Source organism: Myzus persicae, unplaced genomic scaffold (assembly GCF_001856785.1).
Source record: "Myzus persicae strain clone G006 unplaced genomic scaffold, MPER_G0061.0, whole genome shotgun sequence".
Taxonomy (NCBI): domain Eukaryota; kingdom Metazoa; phylum Arthropoda; class Insecta; order Hemiptera; family Aphididae; genus Myzus; species Myzus persicae.
In genome coordinates, this window is record NW_019103927.1 from 204,850 (window position 1) to 219,020 (window position 14,171).

At 30.1% G+C, this 14,171-nt stretch overlaps 1 protein-coding gene and 1 pseudogene across 1 annotated transcript; both read right to left on the minus strand.

Moving 5' to 3' along the window:
• Positions 1-948: 948 nt before the first annotated feature.
• On the minus strand, positions 949-5,556 carry LOC111036452 (annotated as a pseudogene).
• A 972-nt stretch (positions 5,557-6,528) lies between these two features.
• On the minus strand, positions 6,529-10,596 carry LOC111036456. Its single transcript, XM_022318481.1, has 2 exons — positions 9,395-10,596; positions 6,529-7,507 (listed from the first exon to the last, which is right to left on the minus strand). Exons 1-2 carry the CDS (start codon positions 10,571-10,573, stop codon positions 7,067-7,069), a joined length of 1,620 nt encoding a protein of 539 aa, XP_022174173.1. The 5' UTR covers positions 10,574-10,596; the 3' UTR covers positions 6,529-7,066.
• Positions 10,597-14,171: the final 3,575 nt, after the last annotated feature.

A 14,171-nucleotide genomic window follows, 5' to 3' on the forward strand; every position in this document is an offset into this window, starting at 1 on the left:
AAGTTGTGTATCAACGTAGATGGAAAATTTACACAGTAACGGTCATTCATCATATTTTCTTTTAGGTGTGAATTACATATCTTCACTATAATAGTTATAAGCAAAATTTGATCTATTCAGTTCAATATCTTCTGTAGGTGATTCAGGATACTCACTAAGATCTTGGCTTTTAAAACCACTAAGTGATCCAGCACCAGATTCTCCTGACGCTTGTTATAATAATTGGCTTACAAGTACGAGATCAACAATCGAAAGGTGTAATGGTATTCTTAAAATGCGCTTTAGGTACATATTCTCTTTAAGCTAAATAAATAATACAAAAATTTGTTTTATAAAATTATAATCAGATGTTTACTGAAGCATAGAGTTTTGCACTACCACCCAGAGAGAGTTTCAAAAATTATTATAGCATGTACCATTCTTCATAACATGTGTATTAACGATAACATACCTATACCAATAAATGAACCTGATAATCCAGTAATTGACTTTGGAATATATGATGCACAAGTTATTCCTGATCCTGTAGTAGGTCAACAGTTAACAGTTGGTCATCGTATGCAACAACTAGTCATACATCCAAATTTTACAAGACGTTAAATAAAACTAAAATTTAAAAATTCAATTTTTTTGTTACATTATATATTAATCACATGCAATGTTGTCTAATACTCTTCATAACAAGTAAACCCACTCAGTCTGTAATAAATAGTATTTCTTCAAATTTGTGTTTGTTATTCTAATTATTTGTTTTTATACATATCATATTTTAACATTTAACCAGTGTTGGGTAAATTACTTTAGAAAAGTTTTACATTACTACCCAACACTGTATTTAACATATATTAATTTTTGTTTATGCATGTGCAACTAACATAACTTACATATATATTAAAATGTTAATAGGGTTGGCATAATCATGAATCTTTTATCATTAAGAAAAAAAAAAAGTTTGAAACAGTTAATTCAAACTTGGTTTTATTCATTATTAAAATATCTTAGATAACCTTTTAAAGCATTCAATTTAGTCATTCAAGATGTTGTAACCCTGAAAACATAAGCGACATATAAACATATAAACTCAATACTTTCATACTCAAGCACCTAATAATAATTTTACATTAGATAAAAACCAAAAAGCCAAGTGAAGAAGATTTTAATAGAAAAGCGTATAAAGCATAAATGCAAAGCAAAGAAAGTAGAAGAAAACAATTAACATTTTAAACAAGCGCCAAGCAGCTACAGAGTTTGTCTAGATGCCAAACTTTGAGCTATACTCATCAAAGATTCAGCTTTTTTTTCTTCGGCTAAAGCAATTTTTTCCAGGATTAATAATTTACGCTCATAATAACTGGCCTTAATTTTTGTTTTTTTTTTGGCTGATAGCAGCAAATGATTTTGTAGCAGCAACTGTGTTTTGTAAATTGTTTAATTTACAATTTTTTTTAACTTTATATGCATTTCTGTGAACAAATGAATTAGGAAATTTATGTATACATTTAATATTTAACATATATTTTTAAACATGTAAAATCATTGTATTCCAAGTAATAGATTTATACATACCTAATTGATGGTTCAGATACTGTTGGTAAATGTTTTGAAGGGTAGCCAATAGCACAATCATCAACTTCATTCACTTTATTTGAATCTTCTACAAGATCTTCAAGTCCATTTAAGCAACTGAGTGAAAATAAGTCATTTTAAAATACATACATTTATATATTTTTGAATACATACAAACCTATCATCCCACATGAGATGTCCATCATCCGGTGTATCATCTGATTCAACAGGCATAACTTCATTTACCAAGACCATATTTGAAGTACTTAATAAGCTTTGTGTTGATCTTTTATGTATTATAAATGTTAATAGTTAATTATACTAAATAATAATTTATAATTTGATATAATAATTAAATAAATGTTTTTTGTAACAAATTAATTTAATATTTTTTGTTCTTTTGAGATAAAGGTATTATAGTCAGTAGGGTATCAAGGATTTTTTTCAAGGAGGGGGGAGGGGGTTATACGATTTTTAATAGACATTCAGTATACACTTTTTATTTTCATATTATTATATACATGTTGTATTGTGTACAACATTTGCTCCACCAGGGGGGATATTACCATCATATCCCCCCATATAGATACGCCACTAATTATTTGTCAAAATGATTATAAGTTATAACTAAATTTATGTTAAATTAAAGAAATTATTCCATTTGGCTAAAATTATTTATGTTTCATCATATTTGTAAAAATAAATATTGAATGGCAACACCTATGGAAAGTTAGCATTTTGTCCTACCAAGAAAACCTAACTAAATTACAATTATTTACTACAACACATAAGATTAGTATTTAATGTAACTTTGCCTACAACTACTAGTAGTACACTTAGCCTACACATAATAAACTTACGAATGTGGTACAAAAAAGGAAATATCAGCAGCACTTTCATCTACTAATATATTATGTCCTTTAATAATTGTTGGACCGAGCATTTCCCATATTTCACTCTCAAACTCACTAAACACCTCCAAATCTAATTCTCCACCACCAGTTTTATTTCTTTCTTTTCTATTCACAACAAACCCCAATTTAAATAAAGTATTCAGTAATTTGAAATACCGGAATTATTCTTAAAACGACTAAGAACCTAAAAGAACAGGAAAACTTATTATTTATTTAAATGTGGTGATAGTTCTAAGTATTGTAAAATATGGGTTCCTACTATGTTTCGGTTCTTAGACTTCCTCCAAGAACCTCCTGTTTCTTTTGGTTCCGGTTCCAGTCCCTGCTTTACACACTAATTACAAATATATACATTTTTTTAATTTTCATAATCAATAAGCATTATATTTAAAATTTTTAAAAATTGTTTTTTTTTTGTTGTTCTTCTTTTCAGTGTTATCCAAGGTTGTTCTTGTTTTTCCTTGGTCTTTTTTTCCTATCACCGTTCATAATAACCACTGTATGTATATGTTTACACGAAAGAATAAATTAATTTTTAGAATCAAAACTACCACGATAGAGTTGCTAGGCACATAAGTTGGACAGAGGTAGCCAAATCTACTTACAACATCTTCGACTGTATTCAAGAAGAAAAAAAATATCAAAAAGTAAGATTTTACGAAAAACGAAAATTTATATCAAAGGTAAACCTAACTCCGAAGGACTTAAAAATTTCGTATTAGCTGATACAAATGGCTTAGTTTTAGATTTTTTTATTTATCAAGGTAAAAAAACTACAATTGATCATGACGATTGTGAATTTTCATTAACTTTGGCTGAATCAGTTGTGTGGCATTTAAGTGAAACAGTCACACCCAAAACTTGTTTATATTTTGATCGATATTTTACCACTGAAAAATAAGTACAGATACTACTAAAAAAAAAAATTTTTCTACGGGTACAGTAGGTAATGAAAAATCATTTGACAAAAAATATAACATTAACGTCAGATAAAGCAATGATGAAATCAAATAGAGGTACTTCAAAACAATATGTGAGAGAAGATAAAAAAAATGGTATTGGTAAAATGGTTTGATAATAAGCCAATCCATTTATTATCTTCGGAAAGAGGAAAAGAACCAAAAGATACTTGCCGCCGACGGTTAAAAAAAGAATTTAAAAAAATTGATGTTGAAAGACCTAATTGTGTTAAAAATTAAAATACATTTATGGGAGGTGTCGACTTGTGTGATCGCATGATAGCTCTTTATCGAATGAAATCTCATACAAATAAATGAACAATTCGTACAATTTTCCACTTTGTAGACTTGAGTATTGTAAACGCATGGATATAATACAAAAAAGATTGTGATAGTAAAAATATACCTAAGAAAAAAATTATGCCATTGTTAGATTTTCGCATTGAAGTAGCTCGTACTCTTATTATGGATGGTGGAGAAGACACCGACGTTAGCGATCGCGAAGAAAATAATTCACGTGAAGAAAATAGAGGCTGGTATAATAATTTACCACCGAAAGAATTTCGTAAAAGTGGACAACCTTTTACCAGTAGCAGAGGAACTTAATTTCCCAAATAGATGCCGTAGAGAAGGATGCAAATTTAAAGTCGTATTAAATGTGACAAATGTAATGTGTCTTAATAAAAATAACAACTGTTTTTATAATTTCCATAAATGTTGAATTTATAACTAATACTTGTTAATATGCTTAATTTTTTTATAATCAAAAACTTATTGTATTTTTTTGTCAACTACCTACAGTTAGTAGTAAAAAAGTTTTAATATTTTACTTTTTTTTTAATGGTCATACAAGAAGAGTATTTCTAGTAAATTATATGAATTATTTTATTATCTTTTAAATTTAAGTATCTTTAGAGTCAAACTGTTACTTGTCAATTAGTATTTATTGCTTATTATTTTAAAGTTAAAATTTATTTTAATTAACTTAATTAAAAAATATAATAATTTATTTTGAATTATTATTTAACCGTATGTAAACCTAATGACCTTTTTTGAGGACAATGTTTCAAGTTCAGAAAACCATTGATAATTGTAATCAAATCGTATACAAATAGTATTTTTCTTATCCAATATATGTGTACAATAAAATGTAATAAGATAAAAAAACTGAATTGTTGAAAAATTTTCAGGTGGTTCGTCGATTTTATTGCATGTACTATTTTGTACACATTAGTTATCTGCCATGATTTTTAAATATTCCCATCGGTGATCGGTCTGAAAAGGATATCTGACGGCACTTTGGTTTGCGCGCCTTCCGCCAGGTAGCGCTAAAAAGGCCGATCAACAACCGGCTGCTATAGAGAGGGCCGTATTGTAATGCCATTTTGCGTAATACCCGCGGTAGTTTTAAAATTTCAGACTTCAGTATTCAATATTCATTCAAATTTATAATAAATATAATCAAATGTGCACTTTATAATATTATAATTTATAATACTAATTAATACTATTGACGTAAAAAAAAAACTAAAGTGAAGAATGGAAGGATTCTCTATTTCTCTCTCGAATGCATTACTTTGTTACCTAATTAGTTACCTTTTTCTTTGTTATTTTTTTCCTTAAAAATAGCTTAATAAATCTAACAATTTTAATATATTTTTACTGTTAATTAAACTAAAAAAACAACCCAGGGATATACAGATAGGTACCTTGTAGATATGGGGGTAGATACATAATATTATGTACAACTAGTATATTGCTATTGAAAAAGATTCCTTCAATTCAGAAGTTCTGAAATTATAAGAAACCCCAAAATATAATTAGATTACATTTTATATTATTGATATAATTAATAAATTTATGTAGTAGCATCATTAAGTACAATTAGTGTCTTACTCATTCGGTGAATTTTGTTCTTGTACTATTTTAATTTCATCTAGGTCACTTGTTGATGCATTACAAACCCTTTTTTTTATTTCTTGCCTATTTTTTGGTGCCGATCTTTTTGTCCCTACATTTGAAAATCGTTCTGGTAAGCCTAAAAATATTGTCGGAATAGAATTTTCTCTCAATGCCGGACGTATTCTTTCAATGTATTTAATTGACCCATCAGGCATTTTACACTCATATCTTAAAAATTATCTCCTTTAAAATGTAAACCGCAAACTACAACTTTTATGGATAAGTTCCTATCTTTCCGTGGTATTTTATTATTGCATACAGACAGTAAGTCCTGCAAGATAAATAATTTTAAATCGTTCATGTTTATACCAGAATACCTGTATTAGTTGTTATGTAGCTTTTTATATATTTATTTTGTTTTTGTGATTATTATTATTTTTTTTTTTGTCTTTCTAGTTATATTTTTATTTATCCCTTTGTTATTAGTTAAATATGTGTCAATTATAGTGTAATGTTTTTTATAGGCATATGGATTGCTAACGCGATTTACGATCAATTTTTAACCAATGGGTCACATCAAAAAGTACTGTGTCTATGTAGATGTATACTGTAGTGGACAGTGTATTACTATTTAATATTTACTGGTTTATCTTAATCATTAACCCTACAATGCATGATTTTTTTTTATTATTAAAAAAATTGTTTTTGGATAGTACTATAGCTATAGAATACGTAAAAAATAATTTAAAAAATCTATTTTGATTTCAAGTGTTGAAAAAGTCGAAAAAGTTGGTTGTTGCTATAGAGCAGTAGTTCTCAACTTTTTTTGATTCATGTCACCTTTAGGCACTAGAATCAAACATCGCGTCACCCTAACTGTGTAATGTAAAAAAAAAAAAAAACCTAACATCAAAATAATAAACAATCTTAGCTGTATATATTAAAATTATTCTTTTATTAAAAAAAAAATACAGTACAGAAAAAAATTAAAGTTAAAAAAAAAATAATGATTTATATAAATTTAATGTGAAATTTGACCCTGGTGTTTTTTACAAAGTTGGGGAATCCTAGGGTTGATGGTGGAAAGAGCGAGTCTCATATCGTCTTCTATAGTTGTTTTTGTGAGTCTGTTGCGTTTTTTTGTTTTTATGGTTTTATTGGCAACACCAAATAAACGTACGCACCAATTTAATATTAAAATAATGAATGTATTTTATTAAATTGTTAGTAAAAAAAAACGATTTAAGTATAGCTGTATATTGTGAAACAAACACTGGTTATATTACGACTAATTGTAAAATAAATGTAAAATGCTCTTGTTAAACATACGTTATGTATAATGCTCGGTTCTAACTACGACTGACTGACCCCCTGTGTGTCGTCGAGACGGTGCCCCGTGTCACATCAAAAACCCTTATTCAGCGGTTCCCACGGTAGCAGCGTCGTACGACACACACTCTGCATTTTGATTATAAAGAAATACTTCTATATGTTTATTAACATATAGATGTATCGAAATAAACTGTATAATAGCCATGGGTTCTTAACACCCACCAGACTAAATGAGACACGGGGGTCCAATGACCACGGTGTTTCACCCAAATTAAAAGTTTCTGTAAAGTTTTGAATTTTCTGTGATTTGGGGTCAGTTCAGTGTGACAATAAAAAAAAATGAATATAATAATAAAATAAAATAAATATATATGTATAATAAAAGAAAATACACTACACTTTGGTGTCTTCCTGAGTACCATTAGACCGTTCTGCTTCTGGTATTTCAGGGTTATATAATTTTGTGACATTTTTTCTTAATTTAAAACTTAATATAATAGTTGTTAATATTGTTAGTGTTAAAATAATACAAATGACAATAACATGAATTTCAATGTTGAAAATTAACGAAGGCTCAGTTACGGTATGTGAAAGTTTATTTAACTCAACTGCTTTATTGGTTAGTTGGTTCAAATTTTGAATTAAGATTTTATTAGTGAGGTTCTGAGGAATTTTTGTTCTGACCATGTCTGAAAATGTGTGTAACGGTTCATTTCTAGCATTTTCTGGTATAATATCTAAATTAATATTCCTACTAGCTTTATTATTAGAAAATAATATAGAGTTTCTGAAATTAATTCTGCAAGATGGGAGTATAGTTATTCTGCCTACCCCCTCAATTTTGATCTTGGAATTTTCCATTGAATTTGTGCAAGTGATGGTACCTAATTCCGGTTGGGTGTAATAGATCCATGAATTAGTTTGCACCAACTGATGCCATATAGGGGTTGTTAAGGAAATGAATTTGAATTTGCAATGGTCTGGGTCAAATTGGTTATTGACTAGTAATGAAACTACACATACATTCGCTCCTGCACAATGTTGGATATGCTGATTACCTTTACAAAGTCTATAGGGTTTTAATGTTATACATTCTTCCCACTTTTCGTTATCTAAAGTGATAAAATTTTCGTTGTCTCTGGTCACACCTAAATAATCTATTTCAGGATCGACTAAGAAAATGGTTTGTTCACTGTGGGGTATGGGTAAAGGAATCGGATGATATATGTTATATTCATCACTGGAAATTAGTGGAATTTCTATTACATAGATAANAGACGATTCCTCTGTTGATTCATTGTCAAGCCTGCTTTGGAGAAAAGCCTCTCACTTGGTACCGAAGTAGCTACTGTGCTCAAATATTTTAATGCAATTTTGGACAGATTTGGATAAACTGAGGACATATCATTCCATAGTAATAATGGGTTGTCTGTCAATCTACCTACAGCGCTTTTTAAGTATACATTTAATTCAGATGGAAAACCAATTTCTTCTCTAGAGGCTCGCCCACGACTACGGCCACTTTGTTGAAACCTCCACTTTGATAAGACACAATATGCGAAAATGACTCACTTATGGTTTTTTGGAGTTTGTCTGTTGTTCCCTCACTAATAGATGGTATATTAACTATATTAGAAGAAGAAGATGTAGATGGCATATTTGAGGTAGAAGCTGTCGATGATATAGACAATGTTAAAGACGGATCATCAACATCTGAAGTTTCCAAATCTTGGTTTGGTGTTATAGTAGCCGTTGACTTTGCACTAACAATTTTATGCATGGTATTAAGGTGTCCCATTAAATTGGTTGTGTTGCCTGCAAATAAAATTACAGTTACATATTATTAACTTATAACTAGTAAGTTAAAACAATTATCATACACAATTTCTTATTTAATATGAGTTGGTACTTGGTATATAAAGTAACTAAAAAATGTATAATAAAAATAAATTGTGAAAAAATATTTTAAATTAATTATACTAATTTTCCATAACCTGAGAATCAAAAAATTATAGATAAATAATAATATATTTTTATTATAATCTTTTCCTTGATTATTAGGTATATTATAAAATATTAGTAAATAAGAAAATCACTTACCGCTTGTTTTTAATGTTTTCGAACATAATTGACAAGTGGCTGTACCATTATTATTTTTCATGAAATGCTTCCATACTATACTGCGACCCATAGTTTCAATGACAGTGACAACGACTGATCAAAACAATGAACAAAACAAACTGAACGTCGGTCTTCAAACGAGTCAAATTATTATTAAACATTAAACAATAAGCAGTAAACTATGAACACGAGGTTCGCAGAGTGCAGACCGCAGTACGTAGTACGCAAAGTCGCAAAACGGCAAAACGCAATAAGACGTTGCAAAATGAAAATTTGAAATTGTTCATTGTTGTATAATACTATAATGTTAAATGTATTGACTATTGAGGTTAGGTATCCAGACTGAGATAAGAAATGTGATATTGTGATAACGAAAAAGAGTGGTTATACGGTGACCATATGCTGGTTTGGACTTGTGGTATAAACTTATCATATTTCTTATCTCACTCCGGAAGAACTAGTAGGTACCCAGTTTAGCCGTTTAATTTTAATAGAGTTGGCACTTAACACTTTTACAGTATTTAGTATTATGATTGTTGTGTACTGCATACAAAAATAATACAAGTAAAAAAAAAAACAAACATTTCGATTTTCGAGGGCCTCAATTTTGATCTTGGAATTTTCCATTGAATTTGTGCAAGTGATGGTACCTAATTCCGGTTGGGTGTAATAGATCCATGAATTAGTTTGCACCAACTGATGCCATATAGGGGTTGTTAAGGAAATGAATTTGAATTTGCAATGGTCTGGGTCAAATTGGTTATTGACTAGTAATGAAACTACACATACATTCGCTCCTGCACAATGTTGGATATGCTGATTACCTTTACAAAGTCTATAGGGTTTTAATGTTATACATTCTTCCCACTTTTCGTTATCTAAAGTGATAAAATTTTCGTTGTCTCTGGTCACACCTAAATAATCTATTTCAGGATCGACTAAGAAAATGGTTTGTTCACTGTGGGGTATGGGTAAAGGAATCGGATGATATATGTTATATTCATCACTGGAAATTAGTGGAATTTCTATTACATAGATAAGATAACTATCTTTAAAGAATATAGTTTTTTCAGAGATTCGGAGAATATCATTAAGAGATTCTGGATTTACTTCCAATGGAAAAGTATTTCCAATTGGCAAGTCTACCTTAATTTCAAGAAGTTCTTTAATAATGTGCTGTGGAGTAAATACGCTAGTGTGGATTTTACCATCTAAAGCTGTGTTTATTATGGAGATAAGGTTCTGTGTTTCATAAGCATATTTATTTAATACTAGTTCAAATAATAATGCTTGTTCCAATACCTTGGTGCGGAACGTCAATTTATTAAGGTTTTGAATAGTATGGTCTGTTTGTGCTTGCAAGTACTGGAGGTTTTGTTCCAATTTTTGTTGTTGAAGTTCTAATTGTTGTGTAGAATGATTTGCTTCTGCTTGTAAGAATCTGATATTTTGCGGAATATTGCTTTTGCTGGATACTTTGCTTCTGTATAGTTCTGATATCTGATTTAGAATGAATTCAACGTCGATCTTCGAGCATACACCATACAGAACGTTGGCCATACGCCTGAAGGCTTGCCCCAATCCTCGTCGAACCCTATTATCATCAATGACAATTGCTAACATTAGACTTCTGAGATTAGCATCGATCTCATTTAAATATGGCAAAGTCGCTCTAGAAAATTGTTGTATAAACAAAAAACAAATCTCTTCAATTTCCACGCTACCAAATTTGTTTTGCATATTTTTGCAGATGGTCGTGGTTTCTCCATAGTGGTGCATGATGATATTGTACTTGGAAATTAGTGATTGTACATCCAAGGAGATTACTAATTTCCAACTAACATGTGATAATCTGGCTACTCCTTGTGACTCATAATAGATTCCTTGTTGGTCCTTGAATGACGTTAGATTGAACACTCGGTGATAATTATCGGAGTCCAATCCATTGGTTAAAGGTTCTGTGCTTCTTATAGAAATTAGGCTGAGTCTGAAACATAGTTAGACTCTTTCATGAAATTGTTTTAAAAGGTTCCGGTGTACCTTTACAGGTTTGTTTTTCTTAAGTATCGTGACATTTGGAGAATCTGGTTGGATATCTACGATGGGGTAAGGGCCTAACCATTTTGGTGTTAGTTTACCTTTTCGAGCTTTGTCTTGTATCAGGACTCTATCTCCTTCGACAAGGTTTAGAGGTGCTATTGATTTATCATAACGTTCTTTAGATTTGTGTTTGCTTTCCAATAGCTCCGTCCTCGCTAATTTATGAGCTTCCTGCATTTGTTTCTTCATTTCAAAGTGATAGTCTTCATAATTGTATTGAGGTTCCGGGTCTCGAGTGAACGAATGAGGAACTGTTATCTTATTTCCATAAACTAATTGGTATGGTTGGAATTTGGTTGCAGTATGTACCGTTGAGTTGTGACAGAACATAGCAAACGGAACATAAGTGTCCCAGTTTTGAGGATCTTTGTCGACAAAACTTCGTAAGTAGTCCCCTAAGGTTCTGTGGCTTCGCTCTAGAGAGCCATTACTTTGAGGATGATATGGAGTGGTTGAAGTTTATTTAATCTTAAGAAGTTGGCAGACTTCTTTAAATACGTGACTCAGAAATTCTGTTCCACAGTCAGTGACAAGACTCTTTGGAAGTCCATGTAAGCACACAAATTGGGTTACAAAATGATATGCTACCGTGTTCGCTTCATGATTTATCATAGGGACGGCCCATGCGAATTTGGAAAGGTCATCTTGAAGAGTTAAAATGAACATATTTCCTTTATGTGATTGAGTAAATGGTCCTACAATGTCCATGAAGACTTTCTCAAATGGTCTGGAAGATGTGGTGGTTATAACCATTGGTTCTTTGACTGATCGATTCGGCATTTTATTACGTTGGCAAATCTCACAGGAAAGGATATATGTTTTGATCATCTGTCTCATTCCTTTCCAATGGTGATGCTGTGAAATTCGTTGGAATGTCCGTTGTATTCCTTGGTGTCCCCCCAAGGGAGTCTCGTGAAATTCTCGAATAATCTGTAACTGGTCGTCTTTCGATAACTGTTCTGGTGCAGAGTTGGGCAAAATTTTATCTAGATAATTATTCGAATAAATCTGTATTCGAATAAAAAACTATTCGAATGATTTTTTTACAATTATTCGAATAAACATGTATTCGAATAATTTTCAACTATGATCATTCGAATAAAAAACTATTCGAATAATTTTCAACTATGATCATTCGAATAAAAAACTATTCGAATAATTTTCAACTATGATTATTCGAATAAAAAACTATTCGAATAATTTTCAACTATGATTATTCGAATAAAAAAACTATTCGAATAATTTTCAACTATGATTATTCGAATAAATTTTAAAGACGGTTATACGAATAATTCTTGGTTATTTAATTTGATTAAACATAGTTCATAATAAAATCATTTTTTTAGATATTGCTATTATCGTATATAACATATCATACTATATACGTACTAAGGTACATAATATGTTGTATCTCATATTTATAAGTTCAAATATAGAGCTCCACACAAAAATATAATAAGGTAGATGTAGGCTTGTACTCTGTAGGTTGTAGTTATAAAAGTTATCTGTTTGATTATAATATATGATATCTAAACATAGAAAATGTGGTTTTTTCAAATGTACTTTGTACTTTCTACAGTTTGAAGATAATCTTATGATTACTTGTGTCGTATTGTCACGTTAGTTTTTCTATGCGCAAGTGCCGAGTAGTGAGTACCTACGTATGAACGTGTGACAGTCGTGTTTAATTTAATTTAAAATATCAATTAATTTCAATATGAATTCCTTGAATATACATAATGAAGATTCAATAATTTCAACACAACAGTCATCTGAGGATAATACTGAAGTGTCTGAAATGACGGATTCAGCTATGTCCATTTTAGATGGTAAGTTTTTTAAAATAAAATCTAAAATTGAAAAAAATAAAGTAATTGCTACATGCGTAATATGTGAGCCACGTAATGTTGAAATAAAAGGATCATTATCTTCAACATCTAATTTTAAGTCACATCTCAAAAGAAGACATGATCAATCCGTTATTGAATCATATGACAATTATTTATCAGAAAACGATTAAGAATCAACGATTCTAAAACGGATAATGCAGTTAGTAGAGTACATCGTGTTAAATATACACAAGACCAATTTGACAAAGATATCACACATTTTATTATACATTCAATGGTTCCATTAAGAACTGTAGAAAATCCATATTTCAAAAAAATATTTGATAATATTGGAGTCACTAAAACAATTATTGTTCCGAGTCGACGAAATCTTGGGAGAAAAATTCATAATTTATTTCAAGACTCGAAAGAAAAAATAATAAACGACATTAAAGGTATACAATATGTATGCACCACAACTTATGTCTGGTCATCAAAGAAGAGAAGTTTTTTGGGTGTGACAATACATTGGATCGATGTCGATAATTTTCAACGGCGATCATCGAGTTTGGCTTGTCGCAGATTTCGCGGAACACATAGTTATGACAAAATTGCTGATATATTACAAGACATACATTTAGAATACAATTTGAATTGTAATAAGGTAAGTAATTGTATATACTATATATTTTAATAATGTGTATAGTATATGTATGCATATAATAATGTATATGTATATACTTCGGTGAAATATCATAAAAATCATTTAAATACAAATATTGATAATAATTTCCCTATTTACTAATTTATAGATAATCGCAACAATTACTGACAATGGAAGTAATTTTGTCAAGGCGTTTAAAGTGTATGGTGTTAAATTAACTCACTTTGATAATACTGAAGATAGTGAGTATGGAAATATTGATTTATTTGGTGATGCAGCATCGGTAGATAGCCAGGGACAGGACGATGAACAAATAACTAATTATGATTTAGTAGAAACAACGGAAGAACTTGAAAATAATCCATGGCTACCTCGACATTTACGATGCTGTGCTCATACATTGAGCCTTTTTGCTACATCTGATTTAATTAAAACTATTCTATCACCGCAAAACTCACAACTAACTGAAATACACACTTCGGTAATGAAAAAGTGTACATTATTATGGAACGCTTCAAATAGGCCAAAATCTGCTGAGGTAAATTTTTAGTTTTTTACATTATTATTTACTCTTATATTTTTAAATAATTACAAATATTATACTTTATTTATTTAGGTCATATTACAGACATTGGGCCATAATTTATCAAGACCCGGGGATACACGTTGGAACTCTTTATATGACTCTTTGAAACAAATTTTAAAATATAAGGAGAAAAATTGTGAGTTATTCGAAGCATTAGGATTCAAGAATAGCATGTTAAAGGATTCGGAATATTTATAT

What these genes read in the sequence shown, in the direction of transcription:
- LOC111036456 (XM_022318481.1), bottom strand. Translation starts at nt 10,573, where the DNA reads ATGCACCACTATGGAGAAACCACGACCATCTGCAAAAATATGCAAAAC. An exon ending in ATTCCAAGATCAAAATTGAG is followed by an intron (nt 7,508 to 9,394) that starts GCCCTCGAAAAT and finishes ATCAAAATTGAG; the next exon opens with GGGGTAGGCAGAATAACTAT.